General features: G+C 34.9%; 1 protein-coding gene across 4 annotated transcripts in view; it reads left to right on the top strand.

The window, feature by feature from the left end:
* The window catches only part of FER (FER tyrosine kinase), a 451,703-nt gene that overhangs the window by 163,805 nt on the left and 260,307 nt on the right, over positions 1 to 27,591 (top strand). The window contains exon 1 of one of the 4 annotated variants that reach the window (XM_033178965.1): positions 18,391 to 18,582. The exons of the other annotated variants lie outside the window; for them this stretch is intronic. Within the exon in view, the coding sequence (XP_033034856.1) occupies positions 18,454 to 18,582 (129 nt within the window). The 5' untranslated portion in view covers positions 18,391 to 18,453. Of the gene's footprint in view, positions 1 to 18,390; positions 18,583 to 27,591 lie in introns of those variants that run through there. 4 annotated transcript variants of the gene reach the window in all.

Genomic DNA, 27,591 nt, shown 5'->3' with positions numbered 1-27,591 from the left:
AACTAGTATTGTCTAATATTTGATTATTTGATTAAACATCACAGAAGCAATAATAAGTTAATGTGTGTGCTTACTTTTTTGCTGGTCTTTTTTCCCTGTTCTTGATATTATTTTCTCATTAAGCATAAATCCTTCCTTTTAAAAATTCAAACTATTAATGTTTAGATGATAGGTAAGCATGTTTGGGATCTACTCTTCTCTGTACTTGAAATATTGTTGTCCTTTAGCCACAATAGATTGGAAAACATTTTTTTAAAAACTGTCATGTAATTAACTATGACTTATGCATTACCTTCATAAGTGCCTTTTTATGACATTATTAGAGTTGATCAGCTGTTTTTTCAGAAATTTTTAGTGTTATTAGTTTAACTATTAGAAGTCTGCTTTTTTCCTTTCTCATACATAATTAAAGTTTGTGTTTAAATTTTTACATGATGAAATTTTTGTAAAACATAGCACATAATCCCATTATTTTAATGTTAGTTTTCTTTTATAGTTTAATTTGAATGAAAGGAAAAAAAATCCCTAAGTACAATTATATCTTATTTATTCATTACTAAAATAATATATCTATATATTTAAATTTGCTGCTATGGAAAATAATTAACAGCTTTTGATACTCATATTGCTTCCTTTTAACAGTTCTCCTTTCTGCCATCTTATGCAATACCATTATTTTATTCATTCTACCAGTTGAAACCTGTTTTTTCCGTTTCCTTTGGTCCCTTTCTCTCAGTATTGTTCAAAGACTATCTTTCTAACGTCAGAGTAGGGTGGAAAAAAATGTGAGAATTGGAGTCAAATTATCCTGGGTTTAATTGCCTTTAGGTGGATTTTCACCTGCTACAATACTACAATATCTTCATTGATAAAATCTAGTTAATAATACACACTTCATGGGATTGTTGGATGAATTTATGAATGAATGTAAAAACAATATACAGCCCCAGATACAATTAGGAAAGTGCTTAATGCACATTTGGTTTTTGTTCCTATTCTTTCCCCTTTTTCTCCATTTCCTTTTTCCCTCTTTTTTTTGTCTCTTACACTTTTCCCTCCCTCCCCTGCCTTCTCATAAAACACAATTAACCAACTTCTTTTTTTTTTTTTTTTTGAGATGGAGTCTCACTCTGTCGCCCAGACTGGAGTGCAGTGGCACAGTCTCGGCTCACTGAAACCTCTGCCTCCTGGGTTCAAGCAATTCTCGAGCTCAGCCTTCTGAGTAGCTGGGATTACAGGTGCCGCCACCACACCCAGCTAATTTTTTTGTATTTTTAGTAGAGAGTGGGTTTCATTGTCTTGGCCAGGCTGGTCTTGAACTCCTGACTTAGGGATCCACCCACCTCGGCCTCCCAAAGTGCTGGGATTATAGGAGTGGGCCCCGGCGCCTGGCCACAGTTAACCAACTTCTGGAAGTATCTGTTATGTGCCATGGATGTAGATAACCTGGAGTCGTAGACAAGAGTCTCTGCACTCTTAGATCTACATTCAGCAAGCAGAAAATTGCAGTAAACAGAGGATTAACAAGAAAACATCAGATAGAACTAAGTACTCTGATGAAATTGATCTTTAATATTCCTTAGGCTTCAGTATTTAACACTCAGTCTTCAATTTGTTTTGTTTTCTTTGTATTCAGGTATTGGTGGATTTTTTTTTTTCTTTTGTCATGATTTAGACATCAATTGATTGACACCCAAATGTACATTTTCAAGAAAATTGGTAATACTGGAATACCACTCCAGATAAAGACAAAAAATGAAAGCAGAAAGTTAAGTGATTTAAACAATTTCATGCAGAAAAGGTTAAATGTAGTAAAACACTTTAGTTTATTGAGAACAATTTCATTATTATTTATATACCAATTAGATTTTCTTCCTTTGATTTTCTTTTTTAGATTAACTGTTTACCTGACAGAGGTAGTATTACCTGGCATTCATTTTGTGTTAATTAAAAAACAAAAACTTTGGACTATGATGATATAGCTTAATGCGGGTATATTGTTTGAGAAACTGAACAGAAATTTAATTACCTGAAAAAGGAAGATATTTAAATGCATTGCTGATTTGCTGTAATAACTTAAAAAAATTTATTTAAACCTTTTTTCTTTCCTTACATTGTTCTAATGAAATAATACCTGTTAAGAATGAAATTGCTAAAGAAATTTCTATTGAAAGATTAATAGTTCTTTTTTCCTGCCTATACAATAGTTTTTGGGTGCTCATTAAAAAAATTAATCAGTCAAAAAGTAATTGCTTGGCATGTAAACCATCATATAACATGTTCAAGTCATTTTGTTATGATTTTTTAAAATAATTTAATTTTCTTCAACCTGAAAAAAGTCATTCCAACCTATACAATTTGGTTGCTAATCTCTCTATTAAACTGAATAGTATTTGTTTTAAAATTTATATTTGAAGGCCAGGTGTGGTGACTGGCTCATGCTTGTAATCTCTGTACTTTCGGAGGTTGAAGTAGGTGGATCGCTTGAGCTCAGGAGTTCTAGACTAGCCTGGGCAACATGGAGAAACCCTGTATCTACAAAAAATAAAAAATTAGCTGGGTGTGGTGGCACGTGCCTGTGGTCCTCAGGAGACTAAGGTGGGAGTATGGGTTGAGTCCAGGAGGCAGAGGTTGCAGTGAGCCAAGATCACATCACTGTTCCCTGTCCTGGGCAACAGAACCAGACCCTGTCTTAGAAAACAGACAAACAAAAATTATGTTTGAAGGTGTTGCTATCTGGCGACTTAATTGTGGGTAGATTTTTGACAATGTATGTAGTGAAGGATTTATATGTTTTTATCTTCAAAATCTTGTGTCTTGAATTTTGAAATTATTTTATGACATTAATTTCTTTAATTGAAAGTTTTTATAAAGAGAATATGTGAATGTTATGATTTATTGCTTCATTTGGTACCAGATGAATTTTAAATCCTATTTTTATTATAGTATTATGCAGAAAGTTGTTTCTCATTATATATATTTAAAAGCTTATGGATCCGCTGTTAATTTTTTAAGTCATCGGTTTACTTGGCAAATCACAGATGAAGGATGTGATCTGAAACTAAGGAAAGGTTTTCTCTATCACAATGTATATAGAGATCTTTGAGAGTAGAGGCTAAGTTTTCTTGAAAATTCTCAAGGTTGTGTAAACAATCATTTGTTCCTTGGAAGGAGAAACAACTCATTCAAAAAGTGTCAGTTACACTTCTATTCTGTATTTAACTATGTGGTATATGTTATCAGAGGAGTATAAGAAGAATATAAACAAATTCAGATTTTTAAATCTGCCTTCTTTTTGAAACTTGAATTAATGCTGTCATACTGGTGATATTAGGAAAAAAAACATTTGAACAACTAGAAGGGTGTACCACATAGTTAAGAAACAATCTTCAGAGAGACTAATAGAGAAGAACACTTTGCTGAAGTAAACGCCTATGTATATGTATTTATATATGTATTATATATACTTATATATATTAATAAAATAATATTTTGAGGAAAACAAAACTTTATATGTTGGATAAATATCAGTTTTGATTTTAAACTTGTGCTACATAAAGAGAAAATTTCAGATGTATTAAATGCTCAAATATTTTTAAAAAGCCACAAAACTACTAGAAGAAAATATTAGTGAGCATTTTCCTATATTGAAATTAAACTTCATTAAATTAAATTAAATTCAGTTTAATTCCAAATTTCCTGTATTGAAATTAAACTGAATTAAAATGCAGGATAAAAACTGGGAATAATATGTGCTGCTGATGTTACAAAGTATTAATGTTTGTAAATGTATAAGTAGATCATCCAAATTGGTTTAGAAAAAAGTAATGCACCAATTAAAAATGGACAAAGATTATGAGTAAGATATTCATAATAGATTAAATATAAATTTTTGTAAGAATATTTTAAAACTTTTCAACCCACTAGTAATGAAAAGAATGATTAAGAAATGCAGTTATAAAATAATGAGCTATTAAACTTGTCTATCACCATCTACAGTGGCTTTCTTCCAACCTGTTCTCTACTCTAGCCAAAGTTATCTTTTAAAATTTCAAATCAGTCTGGTTATAGTGGTCCCAGCAAGAATGGATACGATGGCTTTTTAAGACTTTCAGGCGAAACACCAAATTTCTTGACCACACTTAGCATAATTTCCCTATTCTTTGGAAGGCTTTTACTTTTTTTTTTTTTTTTTAAAAAAAAAGGTTTGTTTAAAATTTAATTCCATTTTAGATTCAGGAGGTATATGTGCAGGTTTGTTACATGAACATATTGTATAATGGTGGGGTTTGGGCTTCTGGTATACCCATCACCCAAGTAGTGAACATTGTACCAAATAGGTAATTTTCAACCCCCTCCACTCCTCCAAATTCACCCTTTAGGAGTCCCCAGTGTCTATTATTTTCAGCTTTGTGTCCAATATACCCATTGTTTAGCTCCTACTTATAAGTGAGAACATATGGTGTTTGATTTTCTATTTCTGAGGTTTTTCACTTAGGATGATGGATCATGGCCTCCAGCTCCATCTAGTTGCTGCAAAGGACATTATTTCATTATTTTTTTATGGCTGCATAATATTCCATAGTGTATGTATACCAGATTTGCTTTATCCCGTCAACTATTAGTGGATATTTAGGTTGATTCCATGACTTTGCGATTGTGAAAAGTATTACTATAAACATATGAGTGTAGGTGTCTTTTTGATAAAATGATTTTTTTTTCTTTTGAGTAGATACCTAGTAGTGGGATTACTGGGTCAAATAGTAGTAGTTCTATTTTTAGTTCTTTGAGAAATTCTCCATATTGTTTTCCATAGAAGTTTAACTAATTTACATTCCCATCAACAGTGCATAACATTTTCTTTTCACCACATCCACACTAACATCTGTTGTTTTTTGACTTTTTCAAGATAGCCATTCTGACTGGCGTAAAATGATATCTCATTGTGGTTTTAATTTGCATTTCTCTGATAATTAGTGATGCTGAGCTTTTTTTTCGTGTATTTCTTGGTCATGTGTATGTCTTCTTTTGAGAAATGTGTGTTCATGTCGTTTGCCCACTTTTTTTTTTTTTTGAGGTGGCGTCTCGCTCTGTTGCCCAGGCTGGAGTGCAGTGGTGCCATCTTGGCTCACTGCCAGCTCTGCATCGTGGGTTCACGCCATTGTACTGCCCCAGCCTCCTCAGTAGCTGGGACTACAAGCGCTCACCACCACGCCCAGCTAGTTTTTTATATTTTTAGTAGAGACGGAGTTTCACCGTGTTAGCCAGGATGGTCTCCATCTCCTGACCTCGTGACCTACCTGCCTCGGCCTCCCAAAGTGCTGGGATTACAGGCGTGAGCCACCGCGCCCGGACTCCTTTGCCTACTTTTTAGTGGAGTTGTTCATTTTTTTCTTGTGGTGTTTCAGTTCCCTATGGATTCTGGATATTAGTACTTTGTTAGGGTCATAACTTGCAAATATTTTCTCCCATTCTGTAAATTGTGTGTTCTGTTCACTGATTATTTTGATGCATAAAACTTTTTAGTATAATTAAATCCCATTTATCTGTGTTTGTTTTTGTTGCATTTGCTTTTGGGGTTGTTGTCATAAATTCTTTGTGTAGGCCAATGTCTGGAAGAGTGTTTCTTAGGTGTTCTTCTGGAATTTTTATAGTTTCAGGTTTCTGTTTGAGTCTTTAATCCATCTCGAGTTAATTTTTATATATGGTGAGAGATAGACGTCTAGTTTTTTTCTTTTGCATATGGCTAGCCAATTTTCAGAGCACCATTTATTGGATAGGGTAGCCTTTCCTCATTGTTTATTTTTGTCAACTTTGTCAAAGGTCAGTTGGTTGTAGGTAGATGGTTTTATTTCTGGGTTCTTTATTTTGCTTCATTGATCTGTGTCTATATTTGTACAAGTATCACGCAGTTTTACTTATGATATGGTTTGGCCGTGTCCTCATCCAAATCTCATCTTGAATTGTAGCTCCCATAATTCCCACGTGTTGTGGCAAGTACATGGTTGGAGGTAACTGAATCACGAGGGCAGTTTCCCCCATACTGTTCTCGTGATAGTGAATAAGTCTTACAGGTTCTGATGGTTTTATAAGGGGTCTCCTCTTTTGCTTGGCTCTCATTCTGTCTTGTCAGCTGCCATGTAAGAAGTGCCTTTTGCCTTCTGCCTTCCATCATGATTGTGAGGCCTCTCAGCCACTTGGAACTGTGAGTAAAGCCTCTTTTTCTTTATAAATTACCCAGTCTCAGGTATGTCTTTATCAGCAGTGTGAAAACAGACTAATACAAGTTACTATAGCCCTGTAGTATAATTTAAAGTCAGATAATGTGTTGCCTCCAGATTTATTCTTTTTGCTTAGGATTAAACAACAAATTTCATTAAATGACCTGCCTAAAGGGTTTACCTTGTCTGGCCCCTACCATGGACTTTTTTTGTTTTTTTTCTTGAGACAGAGTCTCGCTCTTGTCGCCCACGCTGGAGGGCAGTGGCATGATCTTGGCTCACTGCCACCTCTGTCTTCCAGGTTCAAGAGATTTTCATACCTCAGCCTCTCAAGTAACTGGGATTACAGGCGCCCACCACCAAGCCTGGCTAATGTTTGTATTTTTAGTAGAGACGGGGTTTTGCCATGTTGGCCAGCCTAGTTTTGAACTCTGACCTCAGGTGATCCACCTGCCTCAACCTTCTAAAGTGCTGAGATTGACTACAGGTGTGTGCCACTCTGTGTGGCCCCATGAACTCTTACTGATCTGAATGGATACTGGTTATAATCACAGACATGACGCTATGAAACGAGCAAAACAAGAAAGGAAGATATAAGGGTTGAAGGCCTGGGAGAAAAATTTTGGGGGTATTACCTGGGCTGGTTGTATCAATTGAGTTATGAACAAGTGTTATTGGAGTAAGTAGCTATCAAGTGTGGTTTGAAATCTTACAAGTGAAGAAATTCTGACTGGTAAATTCCAAGTTACAAATGGTAGAATGAGTTACTGAAGTTGAGCATAGATGAGTACTTTCGGAGGTGAAGCCATCCAAGGAACTTTGAGGCCTTGGGTATAAGAATCATTTATGATAATGCTGGGGGTTGAGCTGGAAAGAAAATAATCTTAAGCTACTTGCGAAATACCTCAGTAAATGAAAGGGAGTGTCCAAGAGGTAGATGAGAGTACTGAGAATGTAAATGTCCACAAATGGTTTCATTTATGCTATTATTATACCTATTGCATCTCTTATAATTATTTTCTATATAAACTTTTACTGCTTAACACAGTACCTGGCAAAGAGTAGGTACGCAATAAAAATTTTTTGAACATGCTTAATGTTGCAAAATGAAACCATCAGCATTTAGGTAGCAGTTTTTACTTAAATGTGTGACTCTCTCCACATATTCCTTGTATATAAATACCAAACAAAACCAAAACACTCAGCTAATGTATAGGGGTAAATTAGTCTGGAATTTGTGTGATAAAGTAATAAACTCGTAATTCTCACAGAAAGGAAAGGATGCAGAGTGGTAGTCTTGACTAACACATCATTTATAGATAGGCAAAGTAGAAATTTGGTATGCTGTGTTATTTAAGCAGGGCCAGAATGTCCTCTAAAATCTCTTAGCCACAACGACTACTTTGGAAAGCGTATTGGGCAGTATCTACTAAAGAAGGAAATGTGCACACCCTGTGACTCAGTATATCCGCTCCTGGATATATACCCTCTTAGAAATACATATATAGTCTTTCAAAAAGGCATGTACCAGAATATTCACAGGAGCACCATTTATAATGACCCCAGGTAGAAACTGTCCAAATGTCGATCAACAGTAGAATACATAAATTGTGGGATACTTACCCAATGGGATACTCTGCAGTAATGAAAATAAACAGATTACAACTACATACAGCAGTATGGCTGAATCTTACAAAAATAATGTTAAGTGAAAAGATACTAAACAGTACATATTCTGTGATTCCATTTATATGGAGTTCAAAGAAAGGTAAAAGTAGTCAATGACATTTGAAGTTAGAATGGTGGTTCCTCTTGATGGGGTGAGTGTAGAGACTGAAAGGGGCCACACAAGAGACTTCTAGAGTATAGACGGTGACTTGTTTCTTGATCTGTATTCTGCTTACAAGGACTTTTTCAATCTGCAAAAATGTATAACCCTTTTGATTTGTAAACTTCGCTATATTCATCTTGTACTTCAATGAAAAATTTTAGAAAAAAATTGTTCTAACTTAGCATAGGACCAAAATGAAAGCATGCTTAACTTGTCTCTCTCTCTCTCTCTCTCTCTCTCTCTCTCTCTCTCTCTCTCTCTGTGTGTGTGTGTGTGTGTGTGTGTGTGTATGCGTATGTATGTTAGTTTGTGTGTTGAGCTTTCTATGGCTATCTTTTCAGAATTATCTGAGAGAAGGAGGAGCTTTTTAAACTATATATGCCATACTTACTTTTCTCTGTTACCCACTCTCTAACCATTATTATTACGTTTCTTCTATGGACCATGTACCTCCTCTTCTTTCTCTTTTACTGAGAAACAATAGTTCGCTATTATTTTTGATAATAAAGTGTTGTATTCTTCAGATCTCTTGTGGTTGAAAAATAATGACTATTGGGCAAAGGATTTTTGTCTTAAAGATCCTTATTAAATTCTGAATGCCTCTTGGAGAAGTAGCATGTTAAGCATCATCAGACATTAATATGTACCTCAAATCAGGGGCTTGGGAAATTCAGGGGCAGTGGAGTCAGCATGGAAGTGGATAGCACAAGCGTGTGAAATGATACTTTGATTGGTAGTCTTTATTCTGATAGACAGGCTAGTGAGGGGCATAGTGCTGGAACGGAAGGTGAAAATTTGCTGAAGATTAATTTAGCTCATTTCACAAATTTGTGTAAGCCTAGCTCTTCCCTTTTCAAAAGTAATTTAGATTAAGAGAAGTATATAGGAAAAAATAATTTAGAATAGTGGAGAAGGCTAGGGAAAAGTTCTTGAAATTTTGGAAAGAAGAACACATTTCTTTTCTGTAGTATAGCCAGGAATGGTGGTGGCTACAGGTGTAAGCAAATGGGTTTAGCAAAGACAAGGAGGGTATGGGTTAGGCATGTAACTTGGAAGGAGTTGAAGTAAAGTAGGATGTGGATTATGAAAGATACCTGGTTTCAGAAGTCAGTAAACAAAGGACTAAAGAAGGTCAGGTAGAGATAGAATCCAGTTAGTAAGAAAAAGCTTTAGTTGTCTTTTGAGAGATTTAGTTAACCTAAGAGTCTCCAGAACCTTAGTCATTACAAATAACTATTTTTGGCCTGGCCCAGTGGCTCATGCCTGTAATCCCAGCACTTTGGGATGCTGATGCAGTTGGATCACCTGAGGTCAGGAGTTTAAGACCAGCCTGGCCAACGTGGTGAAATCCTGTCTCTACTAAAAATATAAAAATTAGCCAGGCATGGTGGTGGGCGCCTGTAATCCCAGCTACCCTAGAGGCTGAGGCAGGAGAATGGCTTGATCCCGGAAGGCCGAGGATGCATGAGCTGAAATCGTACCATCAAGATTGACACTTCATCTCAAAACAAAAACAAAAAAACAAATAGCTACTTTCTAAAACTCTGGTAGTTAAATGGCTCTTGTTTGTTTGTTTGTTTGTTTCATAATAAGGCGCAGTTTTTGTGGAGCCTGAACATTGTTCTTATTCCATAAAGGACTTTTGTTTTTTTTTGCAAGGGGATAAATTACTCTGTCCTAATTAAAATTTAATTTTGACGGGAACTCTTTTCTTTCCTCCAGTTTTTTGTTGGTAAGGCCATTAAGGAAGAATTAAGAAAGAGGTAAAGGAGATACATGTCAGAAGAAAGGTAGCAAGAGAAACAGGTGAGGGCAGGAAGATCAGTAAAGAAAGGTGAGGAAGATGAAAGGTAAAGAACAGGAGAGAAAGAAAATACAGAAATGAGAGGCAGATAAAAGGACAAACAAAAAGGGAGTAGGAAAAAGGAGATGAAAAAGAGGGCCTGAGGTAAGAAAAGCTTTTCATTCCCTCTTCTCTCACTTTTCCCATACTCCCCTGCTTGACTCAGGGTACTATGATATGACCCACTTCCCTCTTCTCTCCTGCTTTACTCTCCAGGTTTCCATTGTTATTGACTACTGACTTGAGAACTTTTCCTCTGTTTCTTTTTTAAACTGGAGCTGTACAAGGTAAGAATTCATAGACAAAAGGCATTGATTATATTTGCATTCTCAAATTAAAAATATTTGGAATTTAAAATAAAAATATTTATTGAACCAATCTTACTTAAAGGTGTCAAAACTCTTCCTTTATAGTTTAATAAAATCTAATATATAGATATAATTTGTAGTTCAGATACTTAGGAAAATTCATTATTATACTTGATTCAAGTTTTACGTCAGGAGCCTAGTACAAATAGAAAATTTTTTATCTGTACTTACGTGATTCATTCCAAATTGTTGATTCCCAAAAGCTTTAATTGGGAGGTATTTAATAAGATAAAATGAAATGGGAAATATAGATGTTTACCTTAATAATTTAGGCACCCCAACACCCCACCAAACAGAAATCTGAAGTGTAATTAATTGTAGCATTGGATCGGGAGGGACCTGGATGAGTATAGACTTGCATTATATATATAGTTATTTCAAATTTCTATTAATTGTTAATTAGCAGTGTTATATAATTATTACAGATAGCTGTACTTTTTGATATAGTGAGCCTTTTCCAATTTTATTACTTATAAAATATTCATAGTCTTTGCTATTTATTAGGCTCAAGTGTAGGTATGTTATTAGAAAAGAAAATTGCCAGATAACTCTGTCATGTTCGCTCATGGGTTGGATGGCATGAGATGAAATTCAAGTAATCTTGAAAACTGTTACTGAGATTCGTTTTTGTTCTCCCTTTGTGTGTAATAGAATTATATAGACTTTTTGGATAACTGCCATCAATTTCATATTATATTTGATCATGTTTTCCAGGATTTAATTCCTGTATTAAATCGAATACAAATTAATTGAACATAGGATTCTGTATTTTGATCAGTTAGCATTTTCTAGTATGATACAGTATTCTGTATCATCTTTTATTCATATAATTGTCTTTGTGTATTAAACATGAATTTAATCAGAAAATTTCGTTGCCAGGCTTTATAAAATAATAATGACAATCCACGAGGCTGTCTTTTATTCCAAAGGACTATGATACAAAGATAATATATAGATATGTTGATTCTGACTTTTTGCTAGCTATTTAACTCAACAGAAATTAATAAGTATGTGCTTTCTAGCTTTTAATGACAGCATACAATTTAGAGGCCTAATTTTAACTTAGTGGTTGCTCATTATAATTTTAAAATTATGCTGAGGAATTAAATCATAATTGTTTCTATTTTTAAGATAAGCCATGCTTTTAAGGTGATGGAGTAATTATTGCAAACACTTACGATAATTTGGTATATGGGAAGTAAAACAAGCATGGACTAGTCACACTAGACCAATGAAACACTGGTCTTTTGTTCTCCACAGGAATATGAAAGTCTAATTTAACTTTTTTTCAGATAAGTCAGTTTAAGTAGAGATAATTTAATTTTTGTCTGCTCTTCCTTATTGTTTTCTTGGGCAATTTGGGGGGATGTTGCCTCTTTCCCATTTCCCAAAGTCAGAGACAGCTTTGATTTCTTACTGAGTAGGTGTATGATGTAACTTGTGATTATAACTGAAAACCAAAGAACACAGGGAAGCTTCTTGTTTGCTTCTAATTTTCCTTAGAGTCAAACAGATGATTAACAGGAAGTATGAAAAAGCTGATGCTTTAAGCTTCAGGTTTATCACCTCTAAGAAAGGTAGCTCAGTAGATGACCATGTCTGGGGGTCTGAAGATGCCAAGGAGTATGATGTCACCAACTCTTGGTAATCAGGTTTTTGTTTTGAATTGTTCAGAGGTAAGACTGTTATAGCTCCCTGAATAAGTAAACCTCACATTGCAGGGCTTTTTGTAAAAGATTTACATGCTTGTATTCATTTACTCATTTATTCATTTCCTGCCTTACTCCCCAGAGTATTTGAGGTAGCTAATGACAACAACATTTGGGAAAATATAAATATAAAATAAAATGAGAACCAGAAACAATGTAAGTTGTAACAGGATATCAAGACAATAGTTTATAGGATGTATGTATAGTTACTACCCTAGAGCTATTATTTTGTCTCTAAGCTTTCCAAAGGCCAAAATGAAAAGGGAGATAAAGTCATATAACACTCTTAAATAAAAGAAAGCATGTCACATTGCAGGGGAAGCAAAGCTTTTCATTGTATTGAGCCCTAATAGAGTTCTTACTGGAGGCTTTAATTCTGACTTTTGTAGTGGCAGTGCCCTTTACAATATCACTAAAGCTAATGTAAGAAGGAGATTCATAAGGCCATCTCTTGCAGAATCTAGAATCCATCAGTGAAAGTGGAGGCCATGACATCACAATGGTTCTATAGGGGCCTAAGAATGCAACAGTCTCTAAATTGATTTTATCCAATAATATAATCTAGATTTAGAATAATGGGTGGTGGACTGGATGTGTTTTTAACAATCCTTTCTTAGTGTCACTTTTCTCAGCTAAAGTTTGGATATGCAATGGATAATTGTATTCTGTGGGGAGTTCTCAATTGTATTCTGAGGGGAGTTCTCTCTCGACTGCAGATATTTTATACTTGCTTGAGGCTAGATCTATAAAATTAGTAGGATTTATTAGTTAATTCATTAGCTGAGTTTCAAAAATTTGAAGCTGTATTTTTAAACAATTAGATATTTTCTATGTTAAAAATAATGTTTATGTTTGTGAAATTATAACACCCACAAATTATTCAAGTCATTTCCCTTGTTAGGATTAAAAAATATTGCTGATAATTGAAGGGTAATTTTCAGTGTTAAACTTAAACTTTTGCTAACAATTTTCATTTTACATTTTACTCATCAATATCTTACTATTTCTACTTTTGTTTTTTTAAGTCGGAGTTGGATCTTGTAGTTGTAGTTGGTTATCTTGATTTCACTTTGTAGAGTTTTTTTGATAGCTTTATAGATGATCAATATTTCTGTAGGTTTTATTGATGAGTAAAGAGTACAGAAAATTTAGCTGTTGTATGAAACATGTTCTATTTTGGAGGGAGGGTTTTTCTAAACAAATTTATTTGGTAGCTATTAAAATGGAAAAATTTAAAGTTTCCAAAAGATTCTTTGAGAGATACTTAATTTGATTCATTGACATTTGTCAATAAAGCCTCATAAATAATTTTAACATGCCATTTAACAAAAATTACTAAAAGAACTAATCCTTAATTACTCTTCACTGTGTGCTAAGCAGTATGCTATATATATAACATACTTTATATACTACTGGCAAACGGTCCTGCAAAGGAGTTATTCCAGCCCTTCAGATAAGAACATTGAAGCTTGAAGAGATTAAGGAACTTTATCAGAATTGGTGTGGCAGATTCAAACTCAAATAGAAACTTCCTGACGGAAATTTCTCTGTCAGGAAGTTTCTATTTTATACAATCAATGTTGCGTGGTTACTAAGCCAACAGATGTGTAATCAGAGGGATCTTAGTTCAAATCCTCTGTGCTATTAATGTATCACCACAGGCAAAATCACATAACCTCTCTGAGATAAGATTCCTTACTGGTTAAAAGTGGCAAGTTGTAGAAACCTCACGGAATTGTCTTGAAAGTTAAATGAAATAGCACTTGCAAAAATGTTTAGTACAGTGCCTGGTATATAGCTAAGTTCAATAAATGGTAGCTATAAAGAAAGAAGATGTTTCCTTCATGCCTCCTAAGTAGAGTTTTCAGTATTTTCGTTTTGGAGACAACAGTCCCCTTAGCATAGATATTTTACTTCTTTTTAGTTATGTAATACCGAAAGGTAAGAAATTACCAGCAGGTGGAGCTCAGTGTCAGAAAAACCAAATTTCTGAAATTGAGGTATTTTATCACCTTGTTTTAAAAATAAAATTAAATGCATATAGTTTTAAAATTTATATGTGAAGGCCTTCCTTTTTTAATCCTACCAAAAGTTATCACCCTGCAACTTGGTTTTTGAATATGTAGAAAGAATGCTTTTGTTATAATTATTTTAAATCATTTGCTATATCTGGTGTCATACATAAGGTATGACAGTTCATTTGCATGAATAAGACGTTTTTAATGTGAACATAATTTATAAGGATTGTCTTTGAATTTGATCATTTCATATAATAATTGGACTGATAATCTTAAATTTAACTTGACAAAACCCTCAAATCTGCCATTCCTACAGTCTTCTTAGTAAAGGGTATTTTCAGTCAATTGCTTAAGTCAAAATCTTGGGAATCACCCTTGTGTTCACTTTTTTCCAAATCCTATTAGCAAGTTGTCTTGATATTACCTCCAAAATATATCCCAAATCTGACCTCTTGATAACATCTCCATTGTGATCATCCTAGTAAATTCACCATAAATTAAGGTCTGAACTACTTCAGCCAGTTTACCTGTTTGTTCCCTTACACTTTGTACATTTTATTTTCTGTATAATAGCTTGATGTATAAATGAGATCTTATATTTCTCCTGCTTATGACCCTCCATTGGTATTCCTGTATAACTAGAATAAAATTCTAATCCTCACCATGAACTCAATTAGATGATCTCATCCCTGCTTACTTCCCCTCATTATTTCCTACCAGTCCTCACCCATCACACTCCAGCCATTGAGGTCCTATTGTCCTTAGGGTACAGTAAGTTTCTTCTTATTTCTGGGCCTTTATGTTTTATCTCCTTTTAATACTTATTCCCCAGATCGTCATATGACCAACTACCTTCTTTTGATAATTTCAGGTCAAATGATACTTCTTTGAGAGATCTCTGACTACTTCAGCTGTAATAGACCCTATCTGACCCCTGCCATCATTATTTATCCTATTGCCTTTTTCCTTTTCTTGCAAAGCACTTACTTTAGTATTTTTACCATTTCAACTATTAGTACAATTATTAAGAATTTACTCTGTGGTAGGTTGGTTCTAATAATTTACTCTGTGGAAGGTTAGTTCTAAATATTTCCATGCATTAAATACTAATATATGTACTTTGGTATGTATGAACTCATTTGATTATGGTATGTATGTATGTATGTATGTTTTTATTATCTGTCTTCTGCTATAATCCCTGCTTGTTCCTCAGACTGTAGCTCTAAAAAGGTAGGCACTTTCATTATGCTTACTACTATTTCCTCTGCCTTGTACAGTGCTTGCTATGTAGAGAATGCTAAGTAAATATTTTTTGAATATTGGACAAGCTCTTAGAACTCATCAACAAATAGAGTTACCAAATATTTATGTAAAATAATCTCCTAGGGGATAGGGAACATTTCAATGGAAGAAATCATACCTGACTGATTATTCTTAGAGTCTTTTTTAGTGAAGGTAATAGGGTATATAAAATAAGCTACTTAGGTTTCAGAAAATACATTGACAGTGTTTTTTTACCAAAGGTTACTAAATGTTAAATCACCGCTGAAATGGGAAATAGGCTTTTAGCATGACCCAAGAACAGGTTTAAAATCAGAAACCAAAAAGTAGGAATAGATGTCTGTTTGACTAGAAAAGTATAAAGAGCAAGGTGCCCCAGCAATTGATTATCACATCTGTTATGGTTTGAATTATGTGCCCCCGAAAGATATCTTTAAGTTGTAATACTCAATACCTGTGTACGTGACCTAATTTGGAAATAGGGTCTGTAGTTGTAAACTAGTTAATATGGTGAGCTGTAAACCAGTGTGACTGGTGCCCTTATAAGAAGAGAAGAGAGCCTGACATACAGGGAAGACAACCATGTGAAGACAGAGGCAGATACTGGAATTATGCTATCACAAGCAAAGGAATGCCTGGGGCTACCAGAAGCTCTAGGAGGTAAGGAAGGGTTATCCTCTAGAAGTTTTGGAGGGAGCATGGCCTTGCTAACACCTTGATTTCAGACTTCTGGCCTCCAGAACTGTAGGATAATAAGTTTCTGTTGTTTTAAGTCACCAGATTTCTCGTACTGTGTTACAGCAGCCCTGGGGAATTAATACAATGTCTGTTGTGATTATTGTCTTTATAAATGATCTGAAAGAGGAGGGTCTTCCTATTGAGGTATCTAGATGATATTAAAGTTTTCTAGTTGTGAAGAGCAAAACCATTGAGTACAGATGATGAACAAAGAAACACCAAAATTAGCTTCTCTCTGGGCTAGACCAGGCAACAAATCCAGCATCTTAAGAGTTTATATTCTTTGACTGTAAGCATTGATTTCAACTCATTTAATGTTGAAAATTGCTTCCAGATTTAATGTTTTATGATTTTATGAACCTGGGTAAGTGCCTGGCACCTAATGAATGCTTAATGAATATTTAAAAAATAAATAAGTGAAACCAATCAGGGAATAAAATATAGGAAAATATAATTTTATTTTAATGAAAATATAAACTTATTCTGGTATAAAATTCAAATTATGTTTACAGTTAGAGAAAAATGAGTTCAGGGAATGATTGGGAAACTGTAAATATTGTTTACTGAATGTATCAACACTTAAGTAGAAAAACAAAATTAATAAATTGTTAATTTATCTTTGGAGACTCTTTTTTTAGCAAAAGAATACCTTTGGTGAAATAGAGCAGGGACTTAATCTAAGAAACATAGTATAATAGTTAATTGCATAGTTTCTGGAACAAAGTTGCTTGGATTTGAATATGTGGCATCAGTCATTTTTTGGCTATGTAAGTTTGGGCAAGTTAAACTTTCTTTACCTCAGTTTTCTCATCTGTAAACTAGGGCTTGTAATAGAAACTATTTCATAGGGTTAATGTGGGGAATTAAATGAGATAATCCATCTAAAATGCCGAGAACAATGCCTGCTCCTAAGAAATTCTTTACCCTATATTGTCTATTATTGTTTATTAAATGTAAAATTTTATAAAATTATTCTCGGTATACAAAATGAGATTTATTTTGATGGACATGATATAAAGAATGATTGGTGCAGACAATAAAATTTGAGAAGTGAATACCCCCCAAAAAACTACAGGAAATTATCCTAAGAGGCAAGAAAATTAAAAAAAATTTTTTTTTGATTGCATCTAATTATAAAGGGAGCCAGAGTTTAAAGAAGGAGATGTTTATGTTAGAATTGTGACCCGGGGAAGTTTTACTGAGTAAGACTTTTGACTCTTTTGCTCCTTTCTGTTTTTGTTACTTGTTTTCATAAAGTTTCTTGAACTTTGGTCCATTAGAAAGAATGTTCTGTACAATACCTGAATATACCTGGCATCTAGTAGTTGTATAGTACAACATCTAGTAGTTGTATATTTGTTTTAAAAAATGAATGAATAAAGCAGAGATTTATAAAACAATTAACAAATTATTATAGAATAGGTTATCAAAAGTGGAGCCTTACTTTCCGATTAAACATTTATGGTTTTGAGTATCCCACTCTACTTCCTCTCTAGCCGTGCCACTTCATTGTGTGTTAAGTGTAGTACATTCTTGTGGCAAGGAAATTTAAAATTTTTGTTTCTGTTTAGACCTTAGAGATCATTTGCACATACTTTATATTCTTTACCTTTGAACAGAAGAATTATAAAATATTAGAGACATACCTCAATACAAAATAAAAAAAATTAAAACACATTGGATTAAGAAAAGCTTTGTAGCACAGCTATCTGCAAGGTTTTGTTTCAAGAACTGCTTGAAAGTTTGGTCTATTCTGAGAGACCTTGAGATTAAAAACTTAAAATAAGAAGACTTCTATATGTTTCTTAGGAATAAAATCAGGTATTTTTATTTATCTAATTAAAAAAATCAAAGGCCAGGTGCAGTGGCTCACGCCTGTAATCCCAGCACTTTGGGAGGCTGAGGTGGGCGGATCACCTGAGGTCAGGAGTTCGAGACTAGCCTGGCTAACATGGTAAAACCCCATCTCTACTAAAAATACAAAAAAAAAAAAATTAGCCAGGCGTGGTGGCGGGCGTCTGTAATTCCAGTTACTCAGGAGACTGAGGCAGGAGAATCACTTGAACCTGGGAGGCGAAGGTAGCAGAGAGCCAAGTTGCACTCCAGCCTGGGCGACAAGAGTGAAACTCTGTCTCAAAAAAAAAAAAAAAAAAATAATAATAATAATCAAGTAGAACAGAGATTTATTTCTTAGATAGTATATATTCACTTAATGTACAAGGATTTTCTCTTTGTTGCTTGAAAACGCAACATTTGTTGGCTGTATCTGTACCTTTAATCCAGAACTGACTAGTATACTTCCGTGCCAACAGGGGGAGATAGTATGAAATAGGAGATCCAGATTTGCACCTCTCTTCTATCTTGCTTTTGCCTCAGACAGGAAGGTTTGTTGGTAAATTGACTTCCTTGGGCCCACTGTCACTATCTCTTAGCTAAATTCTGAGATGGAGCAGAAAATGAAATGTCCTCATTGTAAGGGTCAGCTGGAGCCTGGTTTCGGCTCCCAGTCCTGTAAAACATGTGCTTTAATGTTCAGCTCTGAGCCTTCCACATCAGAAGTCCACAGAGATCAGGTAAGGGGAAGTTCTGTCTCAGGCCTACTTTACCCAGGGCCCAGACATTATCTAAGAGTCCAGCAGGTCATCTATTTTATGCGGCTGCTTCAAATGGGAAGGATAATTTCTCTTGACTTCTGTATCTGGGGGTAAACAAAATTCTTTTGAACAATGCTGTCACTCTGATGCTAAACCAAAGTCATTAAAAAAATGAAAGTGGCTTCTTTTCCATTTGTATTTTGTTTCATTTGTTTCCTTAATTCACCTCTCAGTTATGAGAAAAGTATGTCCTTTCCAGTATTTCAATACATGGAAGGTAAAAGACAGTGCAGTTTTATCGACTATTTGAGGAGAAACATGGCTCAGATTTTAAACTGAATATTCAACAAAGATAGTATTAAGATTTCTGTGTTTCAAATTTCAGTGTCTACTCTGGCTGGTGAGCTCAATTTATGTCTGTCACCAAAGGAAAATAATAATGTTTTTCTTGAAGATAGATATTTAATAGTTGGTGACAATAACTGGTAAAGCTTTTCATTATGATATGTAACTGTATAATTCAATGCTAATTTTATAATTAGTGTTTATGGTTTAATTTAGTAACTTGGAATACACTAATTCCTTACTCTTTTAATGTATAAAATATAATTTCTGTTACTAATAGGAATATAGCCCTATTTTCAATCTGTTGTGTTGGTAAATAATTATATTTGTATGTCATTTGACAATTTAAACTTAATTGCCTGCATTCTCTTGAGTCCCTTATTTAATGCCTTTCTTTTTTAGGCTTTCTTTTTCCAGATTCACTATATTAGGAAAACCTAATTCTGGCCTTCAAATAAGAATTGTAAATGCCAAAAAGTTTATATATTTTCTTTATTTTGAAGATAGTTGAAATGCATACACGATTCTCACTTTAATATTACTACATCCAGTATTTGGGTTATGGTGTTCCAAATATGTGTCCTATATTATTGGATAAGTACTGTTTGTAAATATAATGACCATTACTTGTGTGCATAAGTTTTGCATTATCTAGTTTATAAATTTATAAAAATATTAGAGGATATTGAATCCATTGGGATTGTCTTCTCCAAATTATCATTTTATATATAATAATGTCTCTGAAGCCTGAGATAATTAATGACTCACATGGCTAGCTAGTGACTTGCATAACTTAAATTTTTTTAACTTTAAGAAAAGTCTTGCTTTCTTGTAACTCTTCAATCTCTGATATATATTCTTTTATGCTTCTTCTTTAATATTTTTGTTTTTTTATAAACACCATCGTCTTTTCAAAACCATTTTGTGCTTTTTATTTCTTGTTTTTGAAATTGTTCTTAATTCTCAAATTTTATTAACTTTTTTCTTTTATATTAGAATCTTCAATCTCTGATATACATTTTTTATTATCCTTCTTTAATATGTTTCTATGCATTTTTTATACATACCGTCATTGTCTTTTCAAAACAATTTTGTGCTTTTTCTTATTTTTGAAATAGTTCTTAATCCTCTTAAATTTTATTAACTTTTTTCTTTTATATTAGTTCTACTACATATCTTCAAAGTAAAATAGAAAAGATTACAACTTTATTATTTTTCTCATTTATGTCAATTCTGTTTAGAGTAAATAGAATAAGAATTTTTGCTTTGATGGCTACCAGCCACCATCCTTAGGAAGACATTACACATAAGGATGCACACTGACTCTTGAAATTTTAAAACAATTCAACAAATAAATACTTAATTGAACTCTCATAATTATGAACTTCTACCCATTGCCTTGATGATTTGTCTTTGGTTATTAACTAATACTGACGTAAGTATAATGAGACCTCTTGATAAACCTAAAAATATACTTTTAAGTACTTCTCATTGTCAGTCTGCTCAGTCAGATGTTACTACACTCACTTGGAGACATACATATTACTACACTCACTTGGAGACATACATATTACTACACTCACTTGGAGACATACATATTCAGTTACACATACCTGAATTGATCATAGGAAGCCTTTGTATTCTTATGGAGTCACTATTTAGCCTCTGTGTTTTATACAGTTGTTCTTGACATCTTTTGTTTTTATTTTCTGGTATTCTTTATGTTTTTTTTGTTTTTTTCCAGTGAATTCTTACCACCATAAGGTACATACTGACTCACAAGAGTATATTTTAGGCAGAAGTTGTTCTTTTATCAGAAACTGACATTCCTCTGGAGATGAGACTAGTCTAGACCTAGTTTTCGGGTAAGCCATAGCCCCTCAAGCTGCTTTTCTGGGTCATCTGTTCCCTCCAAGTAGTGTGTCATATTGATACTGTATTATGTATGGTAGATCCATTCTTTATTGGGATTTCACTTCCCTCACCTATTATAATACAATTTTCCATCTTCTAAGAATTTTTAAATTTGGCCTTTGAAACCTCATTCTGGTAAGCAAACTTCCTGTTCAACAGAAGACTGCTCATTCTCCCGTATCCCATGTAATTCAGCGTTAAGAAGTGGCTATTAATGTGGGCTTTATTGTTCCTTTGCCCTCATGTGAAAGTCTTTGTGTTTTCAAGGCTTATGGAGTTTGGTTGTACTTCATTGTATCCCTGCTCATTGTTGAAATCTTTGGAACTTCTCTTCATTCCTCCTTTTTCATCAATGCATGTGCTCTCTTTTTTAGTCTCTTTTTCTTCTTTTGGTCATTTTGGGATGACTTTAGCCGTCATGTGAAAGACACACCTCAAATTTAGTTTCTGCATTTATTGATCTAAAAATAGTGTTGACTGAGGGATGATAACTGATAAGCAAATTTAGGTCAAGAGCGTTTTTCTAAGAAAGACAGAAGAAAGCTCTTAGGTTCTTCTTGTTTCTGTTGAGTAACTGGCACCAATTCTGAACTGCTTACTTCATTTACAAATTTCATTTAATGAGACACATAAAACCTTATTTATCTAGGTTAATTTTAGACATATTTCTGCTGCAGTAGCTGAAAGCAACCCTAACTGAAAGAGTAAGTAAAATGTTGGCAAAAATAGATAATATTACTTAGCACAGTACTGCTAGTTCCATCACTGTAGTTTGTTTGTTCCTGTTTTAGAAGGTGCTTGCTCCCAAACGCAGGAACTTCTTGTGGCACTAAGTTTATGAAGGTAGAAGAATTCTAGTGCATCAGTTAGATGTTCTGGTGGATTTTAAAATCTGGCCATCACACCTTGCTTTTGTAAATATCTATGTTTTGAAGTCCTGGTACTTTCTCTTCTGCCAGCTCCATACTTTCTGATTGAATTCTTAGAAAGCTTTTACTGCTGCCGATTGGCAATCATGTCACAAAATATTTTAAAGCTATGTATATATTTCAGTGTTTGGTGATGTGATAATAGTATTTATGAAAATAAATTCATGAGTTCTTGAAATGTATTATAGGGCTCAACTTTTTAATAAGAATAAAATAAATATTGTAAGGAATTGATTTTAATGGCTGTTAAATATATTGAGAAAATAAGGTAATTGTATTTCACATTGCCCTTTCTGATTGTTTAGCTTTAGGTACTGCTTTGGATGCTCAGTTTCTAGTTAATTTCTAGCAAAAGGTTTATTCTAGCTGTGAACGGTATAATTTTTATATAGCATCTCCCTTGAAAGCATATACATGCATACATATATATGTATATAAACTGTTTATGTAATATATGTATATATGAAGTTTATATACGTATAAACTGTTTTTCCTCTTTTCTTAAAGAAGAGGGTGAGAGAGAATGAGGAGCAGTAGAAAGTATGGTCAAAGTTAGAAAATAAATCAAAAGGATAATGATAGGTGAATGCTTTAATCTGTGTCTAATATTTTAGCCAAATAATCCTTAGAGTCTTTATAGTTTGCTTTTTATTATACTTTACTATGGATTTTAAAATGTCTTGTATAAACTTTATTTTGATGAATAAATGTATCTGTAGGGATATGAGAACACTGAATGCATGATAAAAATTTACCCCCAGATACAGACTGTAAGTTACCATGAGGGGACTGGGAAAGAGGAAAAGTATGAAGTGGTTTTTAGCCTTTTTATTCAATCACAGCAGGTAAGATATTTCTATATTCCTAATGTCATAAAGGTGTGTATCCTGCAGTAATTAGTAGAAACAGACTGTTTGTTTTGTTTGTGGTAGTGAAAAAGCGTTGGCTGCCTAAAAGTCTCTCTTTGCCAATACTTTTTTTTAATTAAAGAAGCACACCAAAATAGATTACTCTGTTCCAGGATGTGTTATTGCTAATCCATTGTAAGTGGCAACAGAACAAAGTATAAATACTTTATTAGATGTAGCTACATCTTGTAAGTCAATTCCTATCTCACCAGATGTTGCTAGCTGGAATCTAGACATCATCTAAGATACTGTTTACTAGAATCACAGAAATCCTTGGTTATATGGTTTATCTCTTGCATTATTTCACCCAAAGCAAGGTTGGCTTTTCCTTTGCATTTAAGTTAACAGAAATAAGGTACATGATCATTTTAAGGAATTGGGCTTACAAAGAAGGAGGTGACTTTTTTTTTCTTTTCTTTTTTCTAAAGGAAGTCACTAAAAATGTCTGACTATCAAGAAATGAATAACTCTCTAGGTTTTCTATGAATGAGGGAAATAGTAACAGAATAAGAGGGCCGGTTGATTAAAAAATGTTCCAGAAATATGACCTTGTCTCCAAGTCGAAAATACTTTAAAATATCGGGGGAAAAAGGTGTAAAACACAGATAGAAGTAATTACAAAGCAGTCTCGTAGCCTTGAGTCATCAAGAGAAAGTCAAACCATGTACATTTTGAACTGTTTAAAAAGACAGAAATACATAATTTGGTTTTTGAAGATAATCTTTTTTTTTCCAAGATTGAAAACCTTATACTTTATTAAAATAATTTTCATTTTAATCAAGAGTTAGTAGAAAACTTAGGCTTGATTTTTAGAACACTCAACAATAAAGGCTGGCATTTAATTACATCTATTTGGTATTTGAGAATTATATGGACAGATACAACCGTAAATGCTTTATTATTCTTTTATTATACTTTATGTTCTAGGGTACATGTGCATAACGTGCAGATTTATTACGTATGTATACATGTGCTATGTTGGTTTGCTGCACTCATTAACTCGTCATTTACATTGGTTATATCTCCTAATGCTATCGCTCCCCCCTCCCCCCACCCCACAGTAGGCCCCATGTGTGATGTTCTGTTTCCTGTGTCCAGGTGTTCTCATTGTTCAATTCCCACCTATGAGTGAGAACATGTGGTGTTTGGTTTTTTGTTCTTGCGATAGTTTGCTGAGAATGATGGTTTCCAGGTGCATGCATGTCCCTAAAAAGGACACAAACTCATCTTTTTTTATGGCTGCATAGTATTCCATGGTGTATATGTGCCACATTTTCTTAATCCATTCTGTCACTGATGGACATTTGGGTTGATTCCAAGTCTTTGCTATTGTGAATAGTGCTGCAATAAACATACATGTGCATGTGTCTTTATAGCAGCATGATTTAAATCCTTTCAATATATACCCAGTAGTGGGATGGCTGGGTCAAATGGTATTTCCAGTTCTAGATCCTTGAGGAATCTCCACACTGTCTTCCACAATGGTTGAACTAGTTTACAGTCCCACCAACAGTGTAAAAGTGTTCCTATTTCTCCACATCCTCTCCAGCACCTGTTGTTTCCGGACTTTTGAATGATTGCCATTCTAACTGGTGTGAGATGGTATCTCATTGTGGTTTTGATTTGCATTTCTCTGATGGCCAGTGGTGCTGAGCATTTTTTCATGTGTCTGTTGGCTACATAAATGTCTCCTTTTGAGAAGTGTCTATTCATATCGTTTGCCCACTTTTTGTTGGGGTTGTTCATTCTTTTCTTGTAAGTTTGTTTGAGTTCTTTGTAGGTTCTGGTTATTAGCCCTTTGTCAGATGAGTAGATTGCAAAAATTTTCTCCCATTCTGTAGGTTGCCTGTTCACTCTGATGGTAGTTTCTTTTGCTGTGCAGAGAGAAGCTCTTTAGTTTAATTAGATCCCATGTGTCAATTTTGGCTTTTGATGCCATTGCTTTTGGTGCTTTAGATGCCATTGCTTTTGGTGCTTTAGACATGAAGTCCTTGCCCATGCCTGTGTCCTGAATGGTATTGCCTAGGTTTTCTTCTAGGGTTTTTAGGGTTTTAGGTCTAACATTTAAGTCTCTAATACATCTTGAATTAATTTTTGTATAAGGAGTAAGGAAGTGATCCAGTTTCAGCTTTCTACTTATGGCTAGCCAATTTTCCCAGCACCATTTATTAAATAGGGAATCCTTTCCCCATTTCTTGTTTTTGTCAGGTTTGTCAAGGGTCAGATGGTTGTAGATGTGTGATATTATTTCTGAGGGCTCTGTTCTGTTCCATTAGTCTATCTGTTTTGGTACCAGTACCATGCTGTTTTGGTTACTGTAGCCTTGTAATAAACTATACAGTTTGAAGTCAGGTAGCGTGATGCCTCCAGCTTTGTTCTTTTGACTTAGGATTGTCTTGGCAATGTGGGCTCTTTTTTGGTTCCATATGAACTTTAAAGTAGTTTTTTCCAATTCTGTGAAGAAAGTCATTGGTAGCTTAATGGGGATGGCACTGAATCTATAAATTATCTTGGGCAGTATGACCATTTTCATGATACTGAATCTTCCTATCCATGAGCATGGAATGTTCTTCCATTTGTTTGTGTCCTCTTTTATTTCACTGAGCAGTGGTTTGTAGTTCTCCTTGAAGAAGTCGTTCACATCCATTGTAAGTTGAATTCCTAGGTATTTTATTCTCTTTGAAGCAATTGTGAATGGGAGTTCATTCATGATTTGGCTCTCTGTTTGTCTGTTAGTGGTGTGTAAGAATGCTTGTGATTTTTGCACATTGATTTTGTATCCTGATACTTTGCTGAAGTTGCTTATCAGTTTAAGGAGATTTTGGGCTGAAACGATGAGGTTTTCTAAATATACAATCATGTCATCTGCAAACAGGGACAATTTGACTTCTTCTTTTCCTAATTGAATACCCTTGATTTCTTTCTCTTGCCTGATTGCCCTGGCCAGAACTTCCAACACTATGTCGAATAGGAGTGGTGAGAGAGGACATCCCTGTCTTGTGCCAGTTTTCAAAGGGAACGCTTGCAGTTTTTGCCCAGTCAGTATGATATTGGCTGTGGGTTTGTTATAAATAGCTCTTATTATTTTGAGATATGTTCCATCAATACTGAATTTATTGAGAGTTTTTAGCATGAAGTGCTGTTGAATTTTGTCAAAGGCCTTTTCTGCATCTATTGAGATAATCATGTGGTTTTTGTCTTTGGTTCTGTTTTTATGCTGGATTATGTTTATTGATTTGCATATGTTGAACCAGCCTTGCATCCCCAGGATGAAGCCCACTTGATCGTGGTGGATAAGCTTTTTGATGTGCTGCTGGATTCGGTTTGCCAGTATTTTATTGAGGATTTTTGCATCGATATTGATCAGGGATATTGGTGTAAAATTCTCCTTTTTTGTTGTGTGTCTGCCAGGCTTTGGTATCAGGAGGATGTTGGGCCTGTAAAATGAATTAGGGAGGATTCCTTTTTTTCTATAGATTGGAATCGTTTCAGAAGGAATGGTACCAGCTTCTCCTTGTACCTTTGATAGAAATTGGCTGTGAATCCATCTGGTCCTGGACTTTTTTTGTTGGTAGACTATTAGTTATTGCCTCAATTTCAGAGCCTGCTATTGGTCTATTCAGGGATTCAACTTCTTCCTGGTTTAGTCTTGGGAGAGTGTATGTGTCCACGAATTTATCCATTTTTGAAGATAATCTTTTTAAAGGTATGGCTCAATGAGGCATTTCATTAGTGCCTTTTAGTTCCAAGGTAAGTTATTGTTTTAAAAATTGTGAATTTCTGAAGTTTTAAGATATCTAATAATTAGCTGTTTGTTTTTTGTAGCTTTACACCCTCAAGATAATTTATGGATTTTTTTTTTTTGAATCTATGTATAATTCTTAAGCAGTGAAGCAGTTGCAGATATTAATACATTAGTACCGTTTTTTTTTTTTTTTTAACTGAAAAAAAATGTTTTGTGGAGACAGAGTCTTATTTTGTTGCCCAGGCTGTCTCAAACTGCAGGCTTCAAGCAGTCTTCCTGCCCAGGCCTCCTGAAGTAAAAGGATTACAGGCATAAGCCTCCATGCCTGGCCCTACCCATTAATTGTTTCTCCTCCTTTTCCCTCCCCTCCCCTCCCCTCCTCTCCCCTTCCCTCCCCTTCTCCTCCCTCTCCCCTCCTTTTTTCTTCCCCTCCCCTCCCCTTCCCCCCTTTTCTTCCCCTCCCCTTCCTTCCTTTCCCCTTTCCTCCCCTTCCTTCCTTTCCCCTCCCTTCCCCTTCCCTTCTCCCCTCCCCTCCCCTTCTCCTCTCCTCCCCTCCCCATTTTTGCCCCTTTTCCTCCCCTTTTCTTCCTCTCTCCTCTCCCCCTCCCCTTTTTCCCCCTTCCCCTCCCCTCTCTGCCTCTTCTCCTCCCTTCCTTCCCCTCGTCTCCCCCTCTCCTCCCCTCCCCTTTTCTCCTCTCCCCATCCCTTCTCCTTCCCTCCCCTCCCCTCCCCTCCCCTCCCCTCCCCTCCCCTACCTTTCCTTCTGCTTCTCCTTCTCTTCCCTCCCCTCACCTCTCCTTCCCTCCCCTTTTCCTCCTCTCTCCTCTCCTCCCCTCCTCTCCCTTCCCCTTTTTCTCCCCTCCCCTCCCCTTCCTGTCCTTTCTCCTCCCCTCCCCTCCCTTCCCCTCCCCTCCCCTTCTCCTCCTCCTCTCTTCTCCTTTTTTACTCTGCTTCCCTTCCTTTTTGTGACAGAGTCTCGCTCTGTCTCCCAGACTGGTTGTGCCATCTAGGTTCATTGCAACGTCTGCCTTGTGAGTTCAAGCGATTCTCCTGCCTTAGCTTTCTGAGTAGCTGGGAGTACAGGCGAGCAACAGTACACTCTACTCATTTTTGTATTTTTAGTAGAGACAGGGTTTCACCACATTGC

This window comes from Trachypithecus francoisi, unplaced genomic scaffold (genome assembly GCF_009764315.1).
Source record: "Trachypithecus francoisi isolate TF-2019V2 unplaced genomic scaffold, Tfra_2.0 Lachesis_group2, whole genome shotgun sequence".
Taxonomy (NCBI): domain Eukaryota; kingdom Metazoa; phylum Chordata; class Mammalia; order Primates; family Cercopithecidae; genus Trachypithecus; species Trachypithecus francoisi.
Note: the sequence above shows the minus strand (reverse complement) of the source record. Positions and strands in the feature narration are given on the sequence as shown.